Genomic DNA, 16,705 nt, shown 5'->3' on the forward strand with positions numbered 1-16,705 from the left:
ATCTGTTATCTGCTGTGTAACATGATCCTCAAATGGCTGCCTCCATGGCTACACAGCACCACTTTTATATAAACTATAGTAGAGTTTCTAAAGCAAGCACACCAAATGTACCAGTGCAGGGCAACAGTCCATTATATTTTAATTACTTTAAAGCACTTTGACTTTTATGTTTTACTTTGTAATGTGGCTGATAATACTTTGGCCAGAAAGAGTGTTTATCTAGGGATATGGCAGACACATCGCATTCTTCTGCTGCATCTATATATCTATTGTCCACACAGTGTCTGTGCTCAGTTTTTTTATTTAAATTTGAGGGGAATATTGTCAAATTTGAGTATATCAACTGAATTGCTGTGAAAGATTTATCATATCACCATGGATCCTATGCCATCCCCATTGTAAGCAGCAATCCTGCTTTATGGTTGAGATTCTAGCTATCTGTATAACAGCATTCTGTCCCAGTGGTACAGATCCTATCTAATCCCCATTGTAAGCAACAGTCCTGCCATGCATTGTGGCTGACATTCTAGCTATCTGTATAACAGAGCATTCTGTCTCAGTGGCACAGATTCTATCTGATCCCCACTGCAATTAGCTGTCCTGCCTGCTTTATGTTAAACGGAAGCCCATGTAGTATTGTGTTTTTCAATTGGAGGATTGTGGAAGGATGTAGCTGCCTGCATATTCTATTCAAGTTTACATTGTTTGTGCTTTTTTACTAGGATTTTGTTTGGCAAATATATTGTTTTTGTTTTTTTTTGCTAAAATAGCTGTCATCTGACGTTAGGATAGAACTCGCATAAATCATTTGCGTTGTGTACTGGGGGAGGGGCCCAAAAATATATTATGCAGGGGGTCCCTGTGACTCTACTCTATGCTAGTTTGGGGAAAAAAATTAAGAACTCAATTATTACAATACGAATTATCTGTTGATTCCGTATTTTTTTTTTTGAGGTATAGTTTCCTTTGAACTCCTTAAATCACATCTAGTGGAAGAATCACAATACCATGTGCTACACAACAGCACACATAAATTCAGTTAAAATAAGGGCTTACTCACTAATTGGCTGGCCCTCAAGGAAGTGGATATTGTGCAGGGATTCTCCTTGTTTGGCTCGGAGGTTTTCCATCCAGTATCGGATGATGCTTTGACGTTCCTGAAATACAGTTTTAGCATCATTCAGTACAACATACAGGTGGTTAAGTATGAGCTGGTAACAATAGTAAGAAGCAGATGGGTTTCTTGGTTTGCTATATATATATATAAATATATATATATATATTCCCAAGTTACAACCCAAGCCTGCTGCTGAGCTATGAAATGTGTTTTCTCCTGTCACGTCTTCTAGCTACTCCTGATACAAGAATTGTCAAATCATAAAACTGCAGACAATACTAAACTATATATATTATAAATCAAAGTTTGCATTTGCTTACTACAGAACATTTTTAAACTATGGCCGACTGAGTGGAAATAGCAAAAAAAGCTTCCTTGTCGGTAAATTAAATCTCATGGGTTAAGCCTGCAATATCAAGTAAGCCATTAAATAGCAAAAATTTGGCATTTTAAAAGGAAAAGTGTTTAGTTTTAAAACTAAATAGTAGTCTTGGAAGCTACATTCGAAGGCAGACTGCAGATGCAAAGGCAGCTAAAATATCAGGATACACAAAAAGGGAAATTCATTAAAGAACATGCACATAATTAGTCAGAACCCATCTTGAGAATACACTATACTCTTGAGCACCATTGTAAAAAAGGAATAAGACCTGAAGGTACACTGCAAGCTCAAATGTTTCTGCAGGATGTATTAAAGGAATACTGTTATGGGAAAACATGTTTTTGTTCTGCACTAAAATCCGTTTTTCAAAAGAGCAATTGATTTTTTTATTTTTAATTTTCAAATCTGACATGGGGCTAGACATATTGTCAGTTTCCCAGGTGCCCCAGTCACGTCTTTGTGCTCTGATAGACTTCAGTCACTCTTTACTGCTGCTGCAAGATGGAGTGATCTCAACCTCCCCCCCTCCCCAGCATCCCATCAGCAGAACTATGGGAAGGTAACCAGATAACAGCTCCCTGGTACATATATGAACAGCACTCAATAGTAAAAACCCATGTCCCACTGTGACTCCATTCAGTTACATTGAGTAGGAGAAACAATAGCCTGTCAGAAAGCAGTTCCATAGTGCAGCACTGGCTCTTTCTGAAAGCACATGACCATGCAAAATTACCTGAGATGGCTGCCTAAACAACAATATTACAACTAAAAAAATACACATGTTGGATTAGGAATTACATTTTATAGTGAATGTATTTGCAGTGTAAACAGTGTAATTTAGGAATAAAAACTACACCATAAAAATCATAACCTAATCCCATTTAGTACAGGGGAATGCCTATGCTGGAATATCTCTGTATGGGCTGGAATATCTCTGTATGGATTCTGTATGGGCTGTGAGAAAACCTAGAGAATTGTCCCTGCTACCTTGTATAAAAAGGGTCATTTACAGATCAGTTTGGCTGTCCCCAGTGTCATCAAACATCCATGCCAAGCCCCTTTATGCTCTTTTTAATAGCATAAACACAGTGACAGACTTTTGCTAAGTGATAAGAAAGTTGTGGCCAGTTTACCAGTGAGCAATGGCTGCTAAGATCTAATTGGTGGAATGGTTTGCCAAAAGATGGACCAGAGAATATTCTCTCCAAACACAACTATGGGCCAGATTCAATTCAGTGAGAAAAAATTATCTTGTGGTTTATCATGTGAAAACTCATGGATGAGATTCAATTTGAGGAGAAAAAACATTTCTCCTAATTCGGTTCCAGTTTATTCCCATAAACTTCACATGATTAACCATGAGATTTTTTTTTTTTCAGATTGAATCTCGCCCATAACTTTTCATGTTATAAACCTTTTTCTTACTGAACTGAATCTGGCCTGTTTGGATACTGGATAAGTCAAGGCTTATCATGAGTAAGGGTGGCCATAGACTCCAAGATCCGCTCGTTTGGCGACATCGCCAAACGAGCGGATCTTTCCCCGATATGCCACTAAACTGCGTGGCTATATCGGGGGTAATTCGAACGTTCGGCCGTATGGCCGACCGATCGAATTACGATGCGCCAAGCGGCTCCGACGGGTCGGTCGGGTAAAAAGCCAACCTTCCCAATCGATATCGTGGCCAGATATCGATCGGGAAGACCCGTCGGAAGCCCCCACACACGGGCAGATAAGCTGTCAAATCGGTCCAAACGACCGATATCGGCAGCTTTATCTGCCCGTGTATGGCCACCTTAACACTGATCTACTTCATGAAAAACAAACAAAATTAAACCCGGGATGCACCTGAGATGTGAAAAAAATGAGTTCATTTTCAATGTTCTGATAAATATAATCTTCTTCGCATGAGAAGACCCGTGTTCCACCTCCAAATTCTGTTTTTACTGGCTTACGAAGTCCGAGCTCCTCCGCACCGCGGAGCAAACTAGTAAAAGAGACGAGATAGAGAAAATTAAGGGTATGAAATAAAGGCATCATCAAGGTGTTCAAAAGAGGAAGTGGCTGAGGAGGAAATCATAGTGTAGCTGCTGTGGAAAAGTCACAGGGGCTCATTTTTCAACACTGGGCAACTATGAACCTATCAGTAAGTGATCAACCAATCATAGATTAGTTATTTTAACTGGCTGCTGGACGAACAATGAAAACAAATATTAAATTGGTTGGCATGGATTACTGTCCAAGTGCAATTGAACCCCACAGTGCATGTATGGGAGACAATCTAGGATAGGGCTGCCAGAAAGTATTATGGATTATGGGTGCCTGGAGGAGGTAACAGGAAGGAAGGAAAATCCACCAAAAAACAAGATACAGCAAAGGCAACAGGAGGCCGACATTAAGGGGTCGATTTATGAAGGTTCGAGTTGTGTTTTCCACAAAAATTATAGTTTTCTAGTTAATTTTTTCACACAATTTCTGGTTAAAAAGACTAAATTTTTTCAAGCTCTATTATACCCCAACCCTGAAAATAGCTCAAATCCGAAAATACACCATCTCAGCCTGCATGATGTTTGAGTTTTTTCAGAAAACTCAATCAATTCTGGCAATTCCAGTTTTTTCCAGTTGATCAATCAAGTTTTCAGGTTGTAAACCTCGCATTCGAGTTTTTCCCATTCATATTTTTTTTTCAATTAGAAAACATTCAAGTTGTGGGTTCCTTTGAGTTCATTGGAGGTATATAAAACTCTTAAGATTCGACCTTTGATAAATAACCCCTAAGGATTACAAGATACAAAGACAGCAATTGACAGGGAGAGGTACTGGGTGGCAGTGGGAGTGCACTGTGATGAGGATGAAAAAGTATGAAAAAGTGAGGAGAAAATGGAGGAAAAGGTAAAATATGAATGTGAATTTTTCATATCAACAAATAACTGAAATACTATGCAGGGAGTACTGGTACCACCAGGCAGTACATACTTTATCAAGTGCTGCATTCATGGCAAAAGACACTTGAATTGAAAGCAATCACATACTTTTCATATGTGGCAGTTACAAAGAAGGCGTAGATCCCGGTGTGTCTGTGGTGTCGAATCTGCATAATAAGTTCTGGTAACCCCAGGCGTACATGGTTGAGTAGCCACAGCAGAGTGTGGTCATCTGTGTTATCTGGTGAGACAATAGTGGTTAGAAGAAAATGGGTGATGAAAAATGAATAAATTAAGATATTTAGTAATGTCTCTCATGCCTCTCACCAGCATTTTTCCGGCAAAAAAAAAACGGAAAGCTTCAAACCCATGGGCATATCAGCATTTGTATGAATGGAAATTTGTTCAGTATATATACCCATTTATTGCACAGTGTTGGAGAATATGCTGGTTCTTTATAAACATGATAATAATAATAAATATGTTTGCCAGAGGTAATGCAGATCAGTAGAGCACAAAATACATTATAAATAATGTACAATAATAGTTCAGTTTTCTATCCCTATTCATAGAAAAGATAAAGATGGCAAAAGATCAGTTTCCTAATAAGGGCAGGGTTTGGAAATAAATAGTATACGATCGATGGAGGATTAGGGGCACTGAGGAAAAAGCAGATGGTGTTGGAGAGAATTTGAAGTGTGTGTAGAACTCAGTATCTTCCTTACCAGAGAATGTCATAACAACATCACAGTTTTCTGTGGGCACGGTCCTCATCCAGGATTTGTGGGATGTGATATATCGACCAGCTTGCAGAAGACGCTTCCCGAAAAGTTTATCTATAAGCAAAAGGGTACATTTTAAAAAATGTTCTCCACACCTGTCATTATCTCCAGTTTACAAATACAAGAATGATCAAAAGAGCAATTGCCCTACTATATCTCAATGTTATTTAGGATCATTTAATTCCATGCAAGTCTACATTAAGCAAATTAAAATCTGCTTTCAAGAATACTTAACACCATTACCTGTCCTGGTTCTTGGTTCCATGAACCCACTATTCCTCACGATTATAGAAGGATATTGACTATTAATAACTCTTACAAAAACACACACACACACACACACCAGCAGCAAGCAGAAATACTGACCTAGGGATTCCTAGTGCAATCATTGATATTGCCTACTGCTGGGCAGCGCAAAGGTCACTGGAATCGGATAGTCCCACATGCACAGACTCTGGTTATATATAGAGTGTAGAAGCAACACCTTCAATAGCATATAACTGGTTAAAAGCAGGTCAAGTTTACTGTTGGGATTTCTTGTGCTTGTTTTGCTGACTGCCTCCTCAAGTCATTAGCACGCATCCATCATTAGCATTTGGTAATACTTGCACAACTATTTAGCACCCATTTGGGCTTTAAATAAATCTATATCTACTAAGAATTTCGATGGTGGCTTTAGAAGGAGGATGAAGCAACAAGACATTATAAATAACAGATAAGCTCTGTAGAACACCATTTTATTCTACAACATATCTTAACGTATCTATCTAGAACGTATCTGCTATGTAACCCAAGCTTTTTCTCCTTTGAATGGCTGTCCATTGTCCCCTGTGGCTGCACTACAGCTTATTTATATACCTTATAGTAGTGTTTTCTAAAGCAACACACACATTTTTCCAGTGCAGGGCAACTGTAAATTATTTAATTTTTTTGGTGTTACTGTTCCTTTAAAATGAGCATTCAGCTGGCTTGCAACATGTTTCAGGAGTCAAAGCCAGAATGTAAACAGTCAAAAACATACAGACTTCAATTGCAGTTACATCTAAAAAGACATTTAAAACCAGTAATAATGTTTAATAATTATTGAAATACATTTTCTCTCAGAGTTTTCGGTAAAAGACTGCATTTATAATGCTAAAAAAACAAAATACCTGATACCAGTCATTTCTCAGTGAGTCAGTGTTTCATGCACATACTTAAAATAGTATCAGAACACAAATCTTGAAATGCTAGTATATTCGTGAAAAAAATGTCTTAGGTGTTTGTGTTGTGCACAATATTAAGGGACCTATATAAATATGGGTTATGCAGATATGCACAGGCAAGTATCGATATCTAGATGCACTTTCATTACAGTGTAGTTTAAGGCTTAGGCCTCAAACCAACATAAAAAATTTTAGTTTTGCCAATAAATTCTAAGGTGCAGATTTATTACTGGTCAAAGTGAAAATTTGAGTTTTCAAGTTTATTTTAGTGTAATTTGACTAGGGGATAGTTAAAATTCGATTCGAGTTTTTAAACAAATTCAAATTAGAATTTCAAAATGTATCGTGCACTGGCCCTTTAAGAATTCAAATTCAACTAGTTGCCACTTTAAACCTGCCAAATTGCTGTTATAGCCTATGGGGGACGTCCTGGAATCAATGTGATCCCATTCACCTGAATTTTAAAAACTAGACTTTTTTTAAAAAAAAAAATTCGATAGTTTTTAGCTCGAAAATCGAGTGTATGGGAGTTTATATAGTGTTGTTTTACAACCAGCAAGTCATTTAAAAAAAAAAACAAAAAAAAAATTCTTATAAATTACCATAAGCAACCCACAGCAAATACCCAGGCTTCTCTATTCTGTATTTGACTCAGTCAGACAATGTACTGTTGTTAATGAGTGAACAACTGCTGAGGATGCATAATACAAATAAGACAGGGGGCACATTGTCCTCATGTCTGTGACAGCTCCCACACTGGCTGTAACATCCAATAGGGGTAACATAATGTGATAACAGGCAATGGCCAACAACGCACCCTCTCCCTGCCCAAGAAATACAGAAGCCTCTATAAAGATATTTTCAGTGCAAGGACAGCTGTTTGTTGCTACTTATCAACACAAAACTACACATGCCAGATATACAAAGCCTTCTTTTTATACTAGGGATGCACCGAATCCACTATTTTGGATTCGGCCGAACCCCCAAATCCTTTGCGAAAAATTTCGGCCAAATACCGAACCGAATCCTTATTTACATATGCAAATTAGGGATGGGAAGAGGAAAACATTTTTTACTTCCTTGTTTTATGACATACAGTCAAGCAATTTCCCTCCCCGTCCCTAATTTGCATATGCAAATTAGGATTCGGTTAGGCCGTGCTGAAGGATTCGGCCGAATCCTGGATTCGTGCATCCCTATTTTATACTACTGCATACTGTACTGAATTTTACTAACCAAGATAAATATACTTCATTATTCCCCTTTCTCTGGAGAACACATCTCCTTATCTGCTGTTGCTTTATATAACTCTCTAGTATCATTTTTGCTGTTTCCTTGTATACCAATTGCTAGATTAAGGGACAGATTTATCAAAATGTGGTTTTAGAGTTTAATGAATAAAAACCTACCCATGTTCTATTCATTCCTTTGGGATTTTTATAACTTTATTTAGCAAATTGTGAGTTCTAACTTTCACCCATTGATAAATAAATTTCTAAAAATCCTATAGGAATGATTAGAACGTGGGTGAGTTTTTATTAATTAAATGAAAACTATACCCACAAAATGAATACTTGAGCAACAGATAGTTTATATCAAATTAAGTGGCATATTGAAGAATCTTATCAAACTGGTCTATATATTTAAATAAATATTGCCCTTTTACATCTCTTGCCTTGAACCCCTATTTTGTGCTGCCTCAGAGATCACCTGACCAGAAATAATTCAACTCTAACTGTATCAGGAAGAAGTGTGGAAGCAAAAGACAGAACTCTGTGACCTAATAAGTATAGTTTGTTTTGAATGTTTGTGTGCACTATGAATCAAAAGATTCCAGGGGGCTGTCCTTACTTATTCTATTTATGATTGCCCAATGGCACATACTACTAACAAAGTATATTATTATGAAAATGGTTTATTTACATGAAGCAGGGTTTTACATATGAGCTGTTTTATGCAATATCTTTTTATAGAGACCTACATTGTTTGAGGGGTAAAGTTTTCCTTTTAGCTTTAAACTCACATTTTGAAAAATCTGCCCCTAAATATTTTGGTCTCGCCTTGTATACAATTACTAGATTAAATATGTTTGGCATGGCCTTGTATACCAGTTGCTAGACTGAATACGTTTATAACTATTTCCAGCTAGTCTGTTTTACTACAAAAACTCTTCTGATAGAAGAAGCATATTTTGTATTCACTGTATTATTTAATCTACCCTAGCAGGTAAATGGGGTAGAGTCTTGCTTGGATCTCCAAAGACCAAAAGTGACATCTCTTGAACTACACATGTAACACCTAAGAGATTTTCACCTGTAAGGGGGTTATTTATCAAGGACCTTTTTTAGACCTCGAATGTACTTGAATGGTTTCTAATTTAAGAAAAAACTTGAATGGAAAAAGAAAAACAACAAGTGGGTTATTTATCACTTTCATCCCACTTTTTTTAAGATCAATAGTATGCGCTGGCTGCTGCAGTGGCCCAGGGCCCATGTTTTGGAGGGGCCTAGCAGCAGGGTGTGAGACAGCACCCAGAGCCTTCACATAAGTGAATCTGCCCCTGTTGGTAAATCATACCGAACACCCAGTTACAGGGGGAACACCATTTTTCCCCAAAGCTCAATTGTTTAGTACAGCAGCCCATAATTCCTGTCCTAACTCAACTAAACAGCAGTAAGAAAGTTGGGTTCCATAGGAGAAACTGGACAGCATCTCAATTTTCAGCAATCCTTAGCAAGTTAGACATACATATAAGGTTAACTATACACTTAAAACAGAGCACAGAAAAATGGTCATCCCAGGAAATTAAGTTCTCGAATGATATATAGGTATGGGGTCTGGAAACCCATTATCCAGACAAATTACAGGCCCTCTCCCACAGAAGGCATTGGAAGCAAATAATTATAATTTTCAAAAATGTTTCCCTTTTCTCTGTAATAATAACTAATAACAGTACTTGTACTTGATGGTAACTAAGTTGCATGAATCCATGTTTGTGGCAAAACCATCCTATTGGGTTTAATCATTTTTAACAGATATAAGATATGGTAATGCCAATTACAGAAATTATCTGAAAACCCCAGGTGCCAAGTATTCTGGATAATAAATCCTATACCTGTGTTATAAAATTTAACAGCTGCTATGTTTTGCCTCATATAATGCACATGTATTTTGTTTTTGAGAAAGGAAGCATAAATGGCACAAATTAATTCAAGGTGGTTTGAAAAAAAATCTAAATGACAAAAGAGAAATAGTTTAGCTGAAGGGTATCCACGTGTCGAATCTGAAATATGACCAGTAGAATTTGGTTATTATTATGTCAAATTTAGTAAATCATTTCTGGGACCACAGATGTCTGGTGGTAAAAAAAAGAAAAAAAACTGGATGTGAATATGCGTCAGTACACACATCTTTCTACAATATATAAAATTCAGAGTTTGGCAGGTAAAAAGAGGGCACAAAGTGAGCATGACAAAATTCTACAATATCAAAAGTGTATTGACACTAATATAGGATGCATGGCCAGAGGGCATTTATACTTTTATGTCTAGGTGCAGGGTTGCTATGTGTTTATTTGATAATTAGAAGACGCAGCTTGGCACAGGTATTATTATTATTTATTAACATGTATTTATATAGCGCCAGCATATTGCGTAGCACTGTAAGGTACTGGACTAACATAAGCAGGTCTGAACTGGCAGTCAAAATAGGCCCTGGCAAGTACAAAGAGGCCCACACAGCCCCCACCAGCACACTAAATGTTGCCTTTTTATGGCATTTTACAGCAGCCCCTCTGGCATCTGTTAGAACCCACAGATTCTCAGTCCAGGCGTAAACATAAGTGCTATACAAATATGTAACCAGTATATGCTGTATTAGAATGCGTTGCGTGAGCTTACCGCTGTGCACAGTGGGCCCAGGTGCAAACACCCCAAGACCTTTAGCAAAGGGAGCAGACACCAGGAAACATCAAAAAAGGCTGGCACATGCCTGAACCCACAAAGTAGTAGATCCGGAGTCAGATTGTAAAAGGTTAAAAGGCTTACATTTTATTCATAATTAAAGGTATACTGTCAAGGGAAAACGTGTTTTTTTCAAAATGCATCAGTTAATAGTGGTGCTCCAGCAGAATTCTGTACTGAAATCCATTATTCAAAAGAGCAAACAGATTTTTTTATATTCAATATTGAAATCTGACATGGGGCTAGACATATTGTCAGTTTCCCAGCTGCCCCCAGTCATGTGACTTGTGCTCTGATAAACTTCAGTCACTCTTTACTGCTGTACTGCAAGTTGCAGTGATACCAGCCCCCCACCCAGCCTAACAACAGATCAATGGGAAGGTAACCAGATAACAGCTCCCTAACACAAGATAACAGCTCTCGGGTAGATATAAGAACAACACTCAATAGTAAAAAGCCAAGTCCCATGGAGACTGATTCAATTACATTGAGTAGGAGAAATAACAGCCTGCCAGAAAGTAGTTCCATTCTTAAGTGCAGGCACAAGTCACATGACTGGGGCAGCTGGGAAACTGACAATATGTCTAGCCCCGTGTCAAATTTCAAAATTGAATATAAAAAAAAATCTGTTTTGTCTTTTGAGAATTGTATTTCAGTGCAGAAGTCTGCTGGAGCAGCACTATTAACTGATGCGTTTTGAAAAAAAACATGTTTTCCCATGACAGTATCCCTTTAAGAACCAAGGCCTGACGCGTTTTATGTCTACAGGGACACCCAGACTATGACCAAGTGTCCCTGCTAGGCACGAAACGCGTCAGGCCTTGGTTCTTAATTTTGGAGAATAAAATGTTAGCCTTTTAACCTTTTACAATCGGACTCCAGCTTTACTACTTTGTGGGTCCAGGCTCGTGCCAGCCTTTTTTGGTATTTCCTAAACATAAGTGGTTTGTTTGTTTGTTGGCCTCTCCCTGTATACATAAAACTATTATTGTAATTTCACACTCACAGATGTGTCACAGACTTCAGCATCTGAACAAAGATTTGTTTCTGTTATTCTCAGATGTGCATAAGGTGCCAATAAACCAGCAGAGCATTTCTCCTGACTTGGCCATCTTTGGCCCAAACCAATGCCCTCTCGAATCACCAAGGCCATGAATGTGGTCAGTTGACAGTCTGCACAGGCTCCCAGGTACATGTGAACATACCATATGAATGCATAGAGGTTACTAGCCTGGCAATACTACATCAGCAGAATGACAGGACCAAACAGTAGATGCAAAAATCCAGAGTAAGGCTAAATATTTGAAGAACATTAGAGATTATACTGAATAATGGAAGCTATAAGGCCCCTATAAAGACTCAGAAGGAAATAGGTGTGCTTCCTCTATTGTTCTGCTCCTGATGCTGGGATATGTGTACAGTGCATAGAAACAAACTTAAATTATACACATTAGTGCACAGATCGACAGGCCAAGCATCCTGTGCTATAAAACAGATTAAGTATACCCCCATGGACCAGTCATGTTTCCATTATATCAGTACACTGCTGACACAGCATCCTCTAAATCTTCAGTGCAGATACACGACTCTAGTACTTCCAATAATCCATTACAGAATTTACACTTGACATTACATGTGCCAGTTATTTAGAAAACGGCAGCAACAGAGCATACTGCTTCTACATGACAGAGAATTGTAGCAACCATAAAGATTTATCTAATAGTTTCTATGACTTTAACGACTGGTGATATAGCACTGGCAAGGGACTGTATATAGGTGATATGGGCAGTATGCAAGTGCTACAAAACTCTATATAGTTACGTGACAGTGCCACCAAGTAAGAGGGTGGTGTTATGGCTCTACATACGGGGTAATATGGATATTACCCCATATGGTGCAATATTTGGGTAATATGGACAGTAAGGGTGGTGTATTGAAGCTGTTCCTGAGTGCAGGAGGAGATGGCTTTAGGGTTGGATGCAGACAGCACCAGCCTTAAATTGAACATTTTTGCCAGGAAATGATAATGTAAAAATTACATATTATGAATTATAAATTTCTAAACGTTCTATACTGTTAGCATCAGGGATTTTCATCCAGGGACATTCCATTTTAAATACAACAGACTATTGATGTTAGTCTTCAATATTTGTTTCTTTTAGCATTGCATTCAAATGTATTCACCTCTAGAAATATACATTTTATAATTATTATATTTTGAGCTCAAAACATATAGCCATAAGCAGTCTCAAAAGCCACAATTCATCCTTAATAAACTCAAGTACAAGGTGGCTCACATCTGCTCTGTGGAGGAATCTATTCCTGTATGTAAAGAGCAAAACTCAAAAGGGCAGGGTGAGTTTATTTATATTACACCCTGAACAATCATGGTTTGTCTACAGCACAGCCCTCAAAGTCTCTTCTTGGAAAGAAACTTATTTTGGTACAGTAAAATTTTTCAAACTGAGATTCAGGTACAGCTGTATAGTAAATGGAACAATTGCATTTTGTTTTGCATTTTGTTGGCCAGGCAATGAATTACTCCACGGAAAGCAATATGCTCAGAATCGCTTATTGCTTCTCATGATTTTTAGGAATGCTGCTCCAAGATGTGGGGTTGCCCTTACAAATGTTGCTTAGTAACAGTTACATATTTCAAAAAGGTAAACGATAAAAAAGACAAATATCAATGTGTACATTATACTGAATGTTGTCTATGGTGAACAAGTCCTTTAAAAAAAAGACGTGGAAAGACTGGAAAAATTGCATGGTGACTGATGCAAAAAAGTACTTTAAGACTAAAATAATAGTTGTAGTGGCCTGGGCAGCCGGTAGTCAGGGATGGGAGGGTAACATAAGGAGAGCAGAGAGATGATGATAGAGAACCCAGCGGGCCATCTCTGCCACTTTATATCCTGGCTAAGCCAAAATACCAGTTAACCTACAGGCCACACCATACTACTGATCAACTCCAGTACATCATTCATAACAATCAATCGCTATGCAGAGCACAGTATGTACATACTAGGAGAAAGTGCTTGGCAGCTATTCATGAAATCTAATAGACATACAGTATCAGCAACCAGTTTGAAGACGTGTGCAGAGATACTGCAGAAGTCTTTTTAAAATGGTGCTGTGTGTCAGTACTGCTCTGTACAAGGCGATGAGCTGCAGAGCACTATGCAGTGAATGGAACCTAGCTCAGCCAGCTCTGATTGGCCGAATGCTAATTAGGTGTCTCAGACATGAGTCTGTTCTCTATAGTATGAATTGTCCCATTCATGCGGATAGGAGGGGCCTCAGTGCTGTGTGACTGCAGCACAATATGCTCTCTACCCTTCTGACAAAGTCACACAGCATTGTCTAGCTCCAGCCTCCAAGAATTTTACCAATGCAATGTCCATCTAAAAGCAGACCTGTATGTAGAAAACAGAAAGAATCCGTGCTCATGAAGAGACTCACTATTTTATTTGCATTCATTATGACAAGACAGCCAACAAAGCTTACACTATTTCCAGACACTGTACCTAAGGTCCAGACTGAGAATTAAAATAGTCCCTGGCATTTCAGGTACTCAGAGGACCAATCAGCCCACTAAATACTGACTTTCTATGACACCGTATAGCAGCCCCTCTGGCATTTGCCAGAACCCACAGATTGCCAATCCGGCCCTGCTGTACCTCAATTTACAACTTTTGTCTACCTGTAAAATCTGTGAAAAATAAAAAAATAGTTAGGTGGCTAAAAAGACTGTAAGCATGACTGGTATATTTTTCTTTATTGAATACGAATACTTTTCTGGAATGTTCATACAGATATGGGATTCCATTCTGGAAACCTGTTTTCCAGAATTGCCATCTCCCATAGACTCCATTTTATCCAAATAATCCACATTTTTTAAAATGTCCCTTTTCTCTGTAATAATAAAATTATTTGTGGCCCCTTATATTGTATACTATATTGGGTTAAAATGGTGCAAATGCTAGGTGTGTGTACCTGAAATTTGATTCTTATTCCAGACCAGCACAGAGGTATATTCACCTGACAATTTTTTGGCTGGTGCAGAGAAGTCACCATTGCATCCTCCCATTAAAGGAAAGGCTAAAATTAGAAAGGTCTATAAAAATACACCAGTAAACCCTCAACGTAATGTTGCTCTGAGTACTCTGTTAAAAGAAACACCACATTTCTTTTGTGTACACATGTGCTTTTATATCAGACTTCCTGTTTTCAGTTAAAACCTCCAGGGCAGGGCTTGAGCATGCTCAGTTCGCTCCTCTCTCCCTCCTCCTTCCCTGCTGTAATCTGAGCCCAGAGCTATGAGTGAGCAGGGAAACTCAGGCAGGAAGTGACATCACAACAAGAAAATATGGCAGCTGCTATCCTAAACAAATAGAGAGAGCTTCTAGAGCCGTTTACTTAGGTATGGTAAAGCATTCTACAGAATAAATAGTTATAGCTTGCACTATTGTGGCTAATCTACTGGCAATAAACTGCTTTGCTACCTTTCCTTCTCCTTTAATCATAGGCAGATTTTCTTTAAAGACTTGGGGAGGCCAAGCCGCTCCAAAGCTGTTTGCCTAAAAAAATTTAAAGAAAAGAAATATTTAAAGAAAGAAAAATAAAAATCCTCTCACTGACCAATGTGTCTATTTGAGTTTGTCTGGGGGTGGGGCAATGGGTGCTGCCGACTACTGCCTTTAGAAAAAAAAATCCCTACATGGTGACTCCAGTGATGGCAGCCATTATGATACCATTGTAACAGATCTCAATTTCAAACCTGTGTGAGTTTCAGCCAACACCTACCTCAACCATTGTGATTGGATATTGGTGACTGTTTCCTTAAAGGGGTTGCAACACTTTTTCCAGTTGAGTTATTTTCAGATTGTTCACCATAAACAAAGACTTTTTTCAATTGCTTTCCATCTTTTACATTTTACAGTTTTCCCAAAATTGAAGTTTAAAGTTTAATGTTTGTGTCTCTGGGGTTTCAGTCTGGCAGCTCAGTGATCAAGGATCATTCTGAGAGACTTTCAGGTGCTTGGTGTGTTGTAAAGAGGACAACACTGAACAATGGTGATGTGAATGGAACATCAACACATAACAAAGGGCCAGATTCAATTCAGTGAGAAAAGGGTTTATCATGTGAAAAGTCATGAACGTGATTCAATTTAAGATGAAATTCAATTTAGAAAACCTTATCTCAAGGTTTATCACATGAAAACTCTATTGAAGTCTATGGGAAAAACTGGAACAGAATTTGGAGAAAAGTTTTTTCGCCTTGAAATTGAATCTCGTCCATGACTTTCACGTGGTAAACGGCCCTTTGGGCCAGATTCACTTGAGTGAGAAAAGGTTTTATTATGTGAAATGGATGAGAGTCAATTTGAGATGCAATTCAATTCAGAAAAACATCTCACGATTTATCATGTACAAACTCAATTGAAGTCTATGGGAAAAAACAGGAACTGAAAACCTCGAGATAACTTATTCTCACTGAATTGAATCCGGCCCATTGTGTGTAAATACGTGCAGATATCATACCTGTTGATAATGTGTCGACCCTGTGTAACACAGCAGACAATCTTTGCATATTTGTATTAGACAGGGTAGTGTAACCAAACAGACTGCAAGAATACGATTGTATTCCACCGATTGTATTAACAGTACGACAGATACAACATAGCATAATAAATAACTATCACATATCTACAATGCTTTAGGGTTACAGTGAATCAATTCAGTTCAGCACATCGGACGTCAAACAGGAAAGCTCACAGCTTAATTCTGCCATCAAACTCATGGCATGATGTGACCTTGAAACAGTACTTATCCATTACTGCATTTTCTGCCTTATGTGAGTGTATATTTTAATCTGTCATCTTCATCCTTGTTTATATAGCCAATGTCGCTGTCCAGTAAAGCCATCCTCTCCCTCTCTCTCCTGCACTGCTTGTCTGTTCTCATGCTGGCTTCCCATCCCTACCCCTCCTCCCAAGCCCTAACTCACCTTGGCTCCTCGGATTAAGGTCATATGAGACATTTCTTTCCCCCCTCTGCATCCTGATGGCCCCTGCTCTGGCAGATATCTTCTTTATACAGATTAACAATCTCCTTGTCCCCAAAAATTACACACCTAAAATCACATTCCACTAGGTCATAAATTAGGTCAGAGCTGTGCAGGGCTGAAAGACAATCTGAAAAGTCTGTCTCTTTAATCTGACAGAATTTAAAAAAAAAAAAAAAAAAAGTGTCAGAATTAAAGTGGGTCTGCTAGTTTAAACATATTAATGTTTGTTGTCCCAACTGTTTGTTGCTGCAAATAACAAGGGG

General features: G+C 38.2%; 1 protein-coding gene across 3 annotated transcripts in view; it reads right to left on the reverse strand.

Moving 5' to 3' along the window:
- ano8.L (anoctamin 8 L homeolog) overlaps positions 1-16,705 on the reverse strand; it is a 63,803-nt gene that overhangs the window by 33,887 nt on the left and 13,211 nt on the right. For 2 of the 3 annotated variants that reach the window (XM_041563116.1, XM_018256881.2), the window contains exons 2-5: positions 5,149-5,259; positions 4,532-4,664; positions 3,348-3,486; positions 1,061-1,157 (exon numbers count right to left, since the gene is read on the reverse strand). In XM_041563116.1, coding sequence (XP_041419050.1) covers positions 1,061-1,157; positions 3,348-3,486; positions 4,532-4,664; positions 5,149-5,259 — 480 coding nt within the window. Of the gene's footprint in view, positions 1-1,060; positions 1,158-3,347; positions 3,487-4,531; positions 4,665-5,148; positions 5,260-5,448; positions 5,572-16,705 lie in introns of those variants that run through there. The other variant, XM_041563119.1, reaches the window with a different exon arrangement.

Source organism: Xenopus laevis, chromosome 1L (assembly GCF_017654675.1).
Source record: "Xenopus laevis strain J_2021 chromosome 1L, Xenopus_laevis_v10.1, whole genome shotgun sequence".
Classification (NCBI taxonomy): Eukaryota; Metazoa; Chordata; class Amphibia; order Anura; family Pipidae; genus Xenopus; species Xenopus laevis.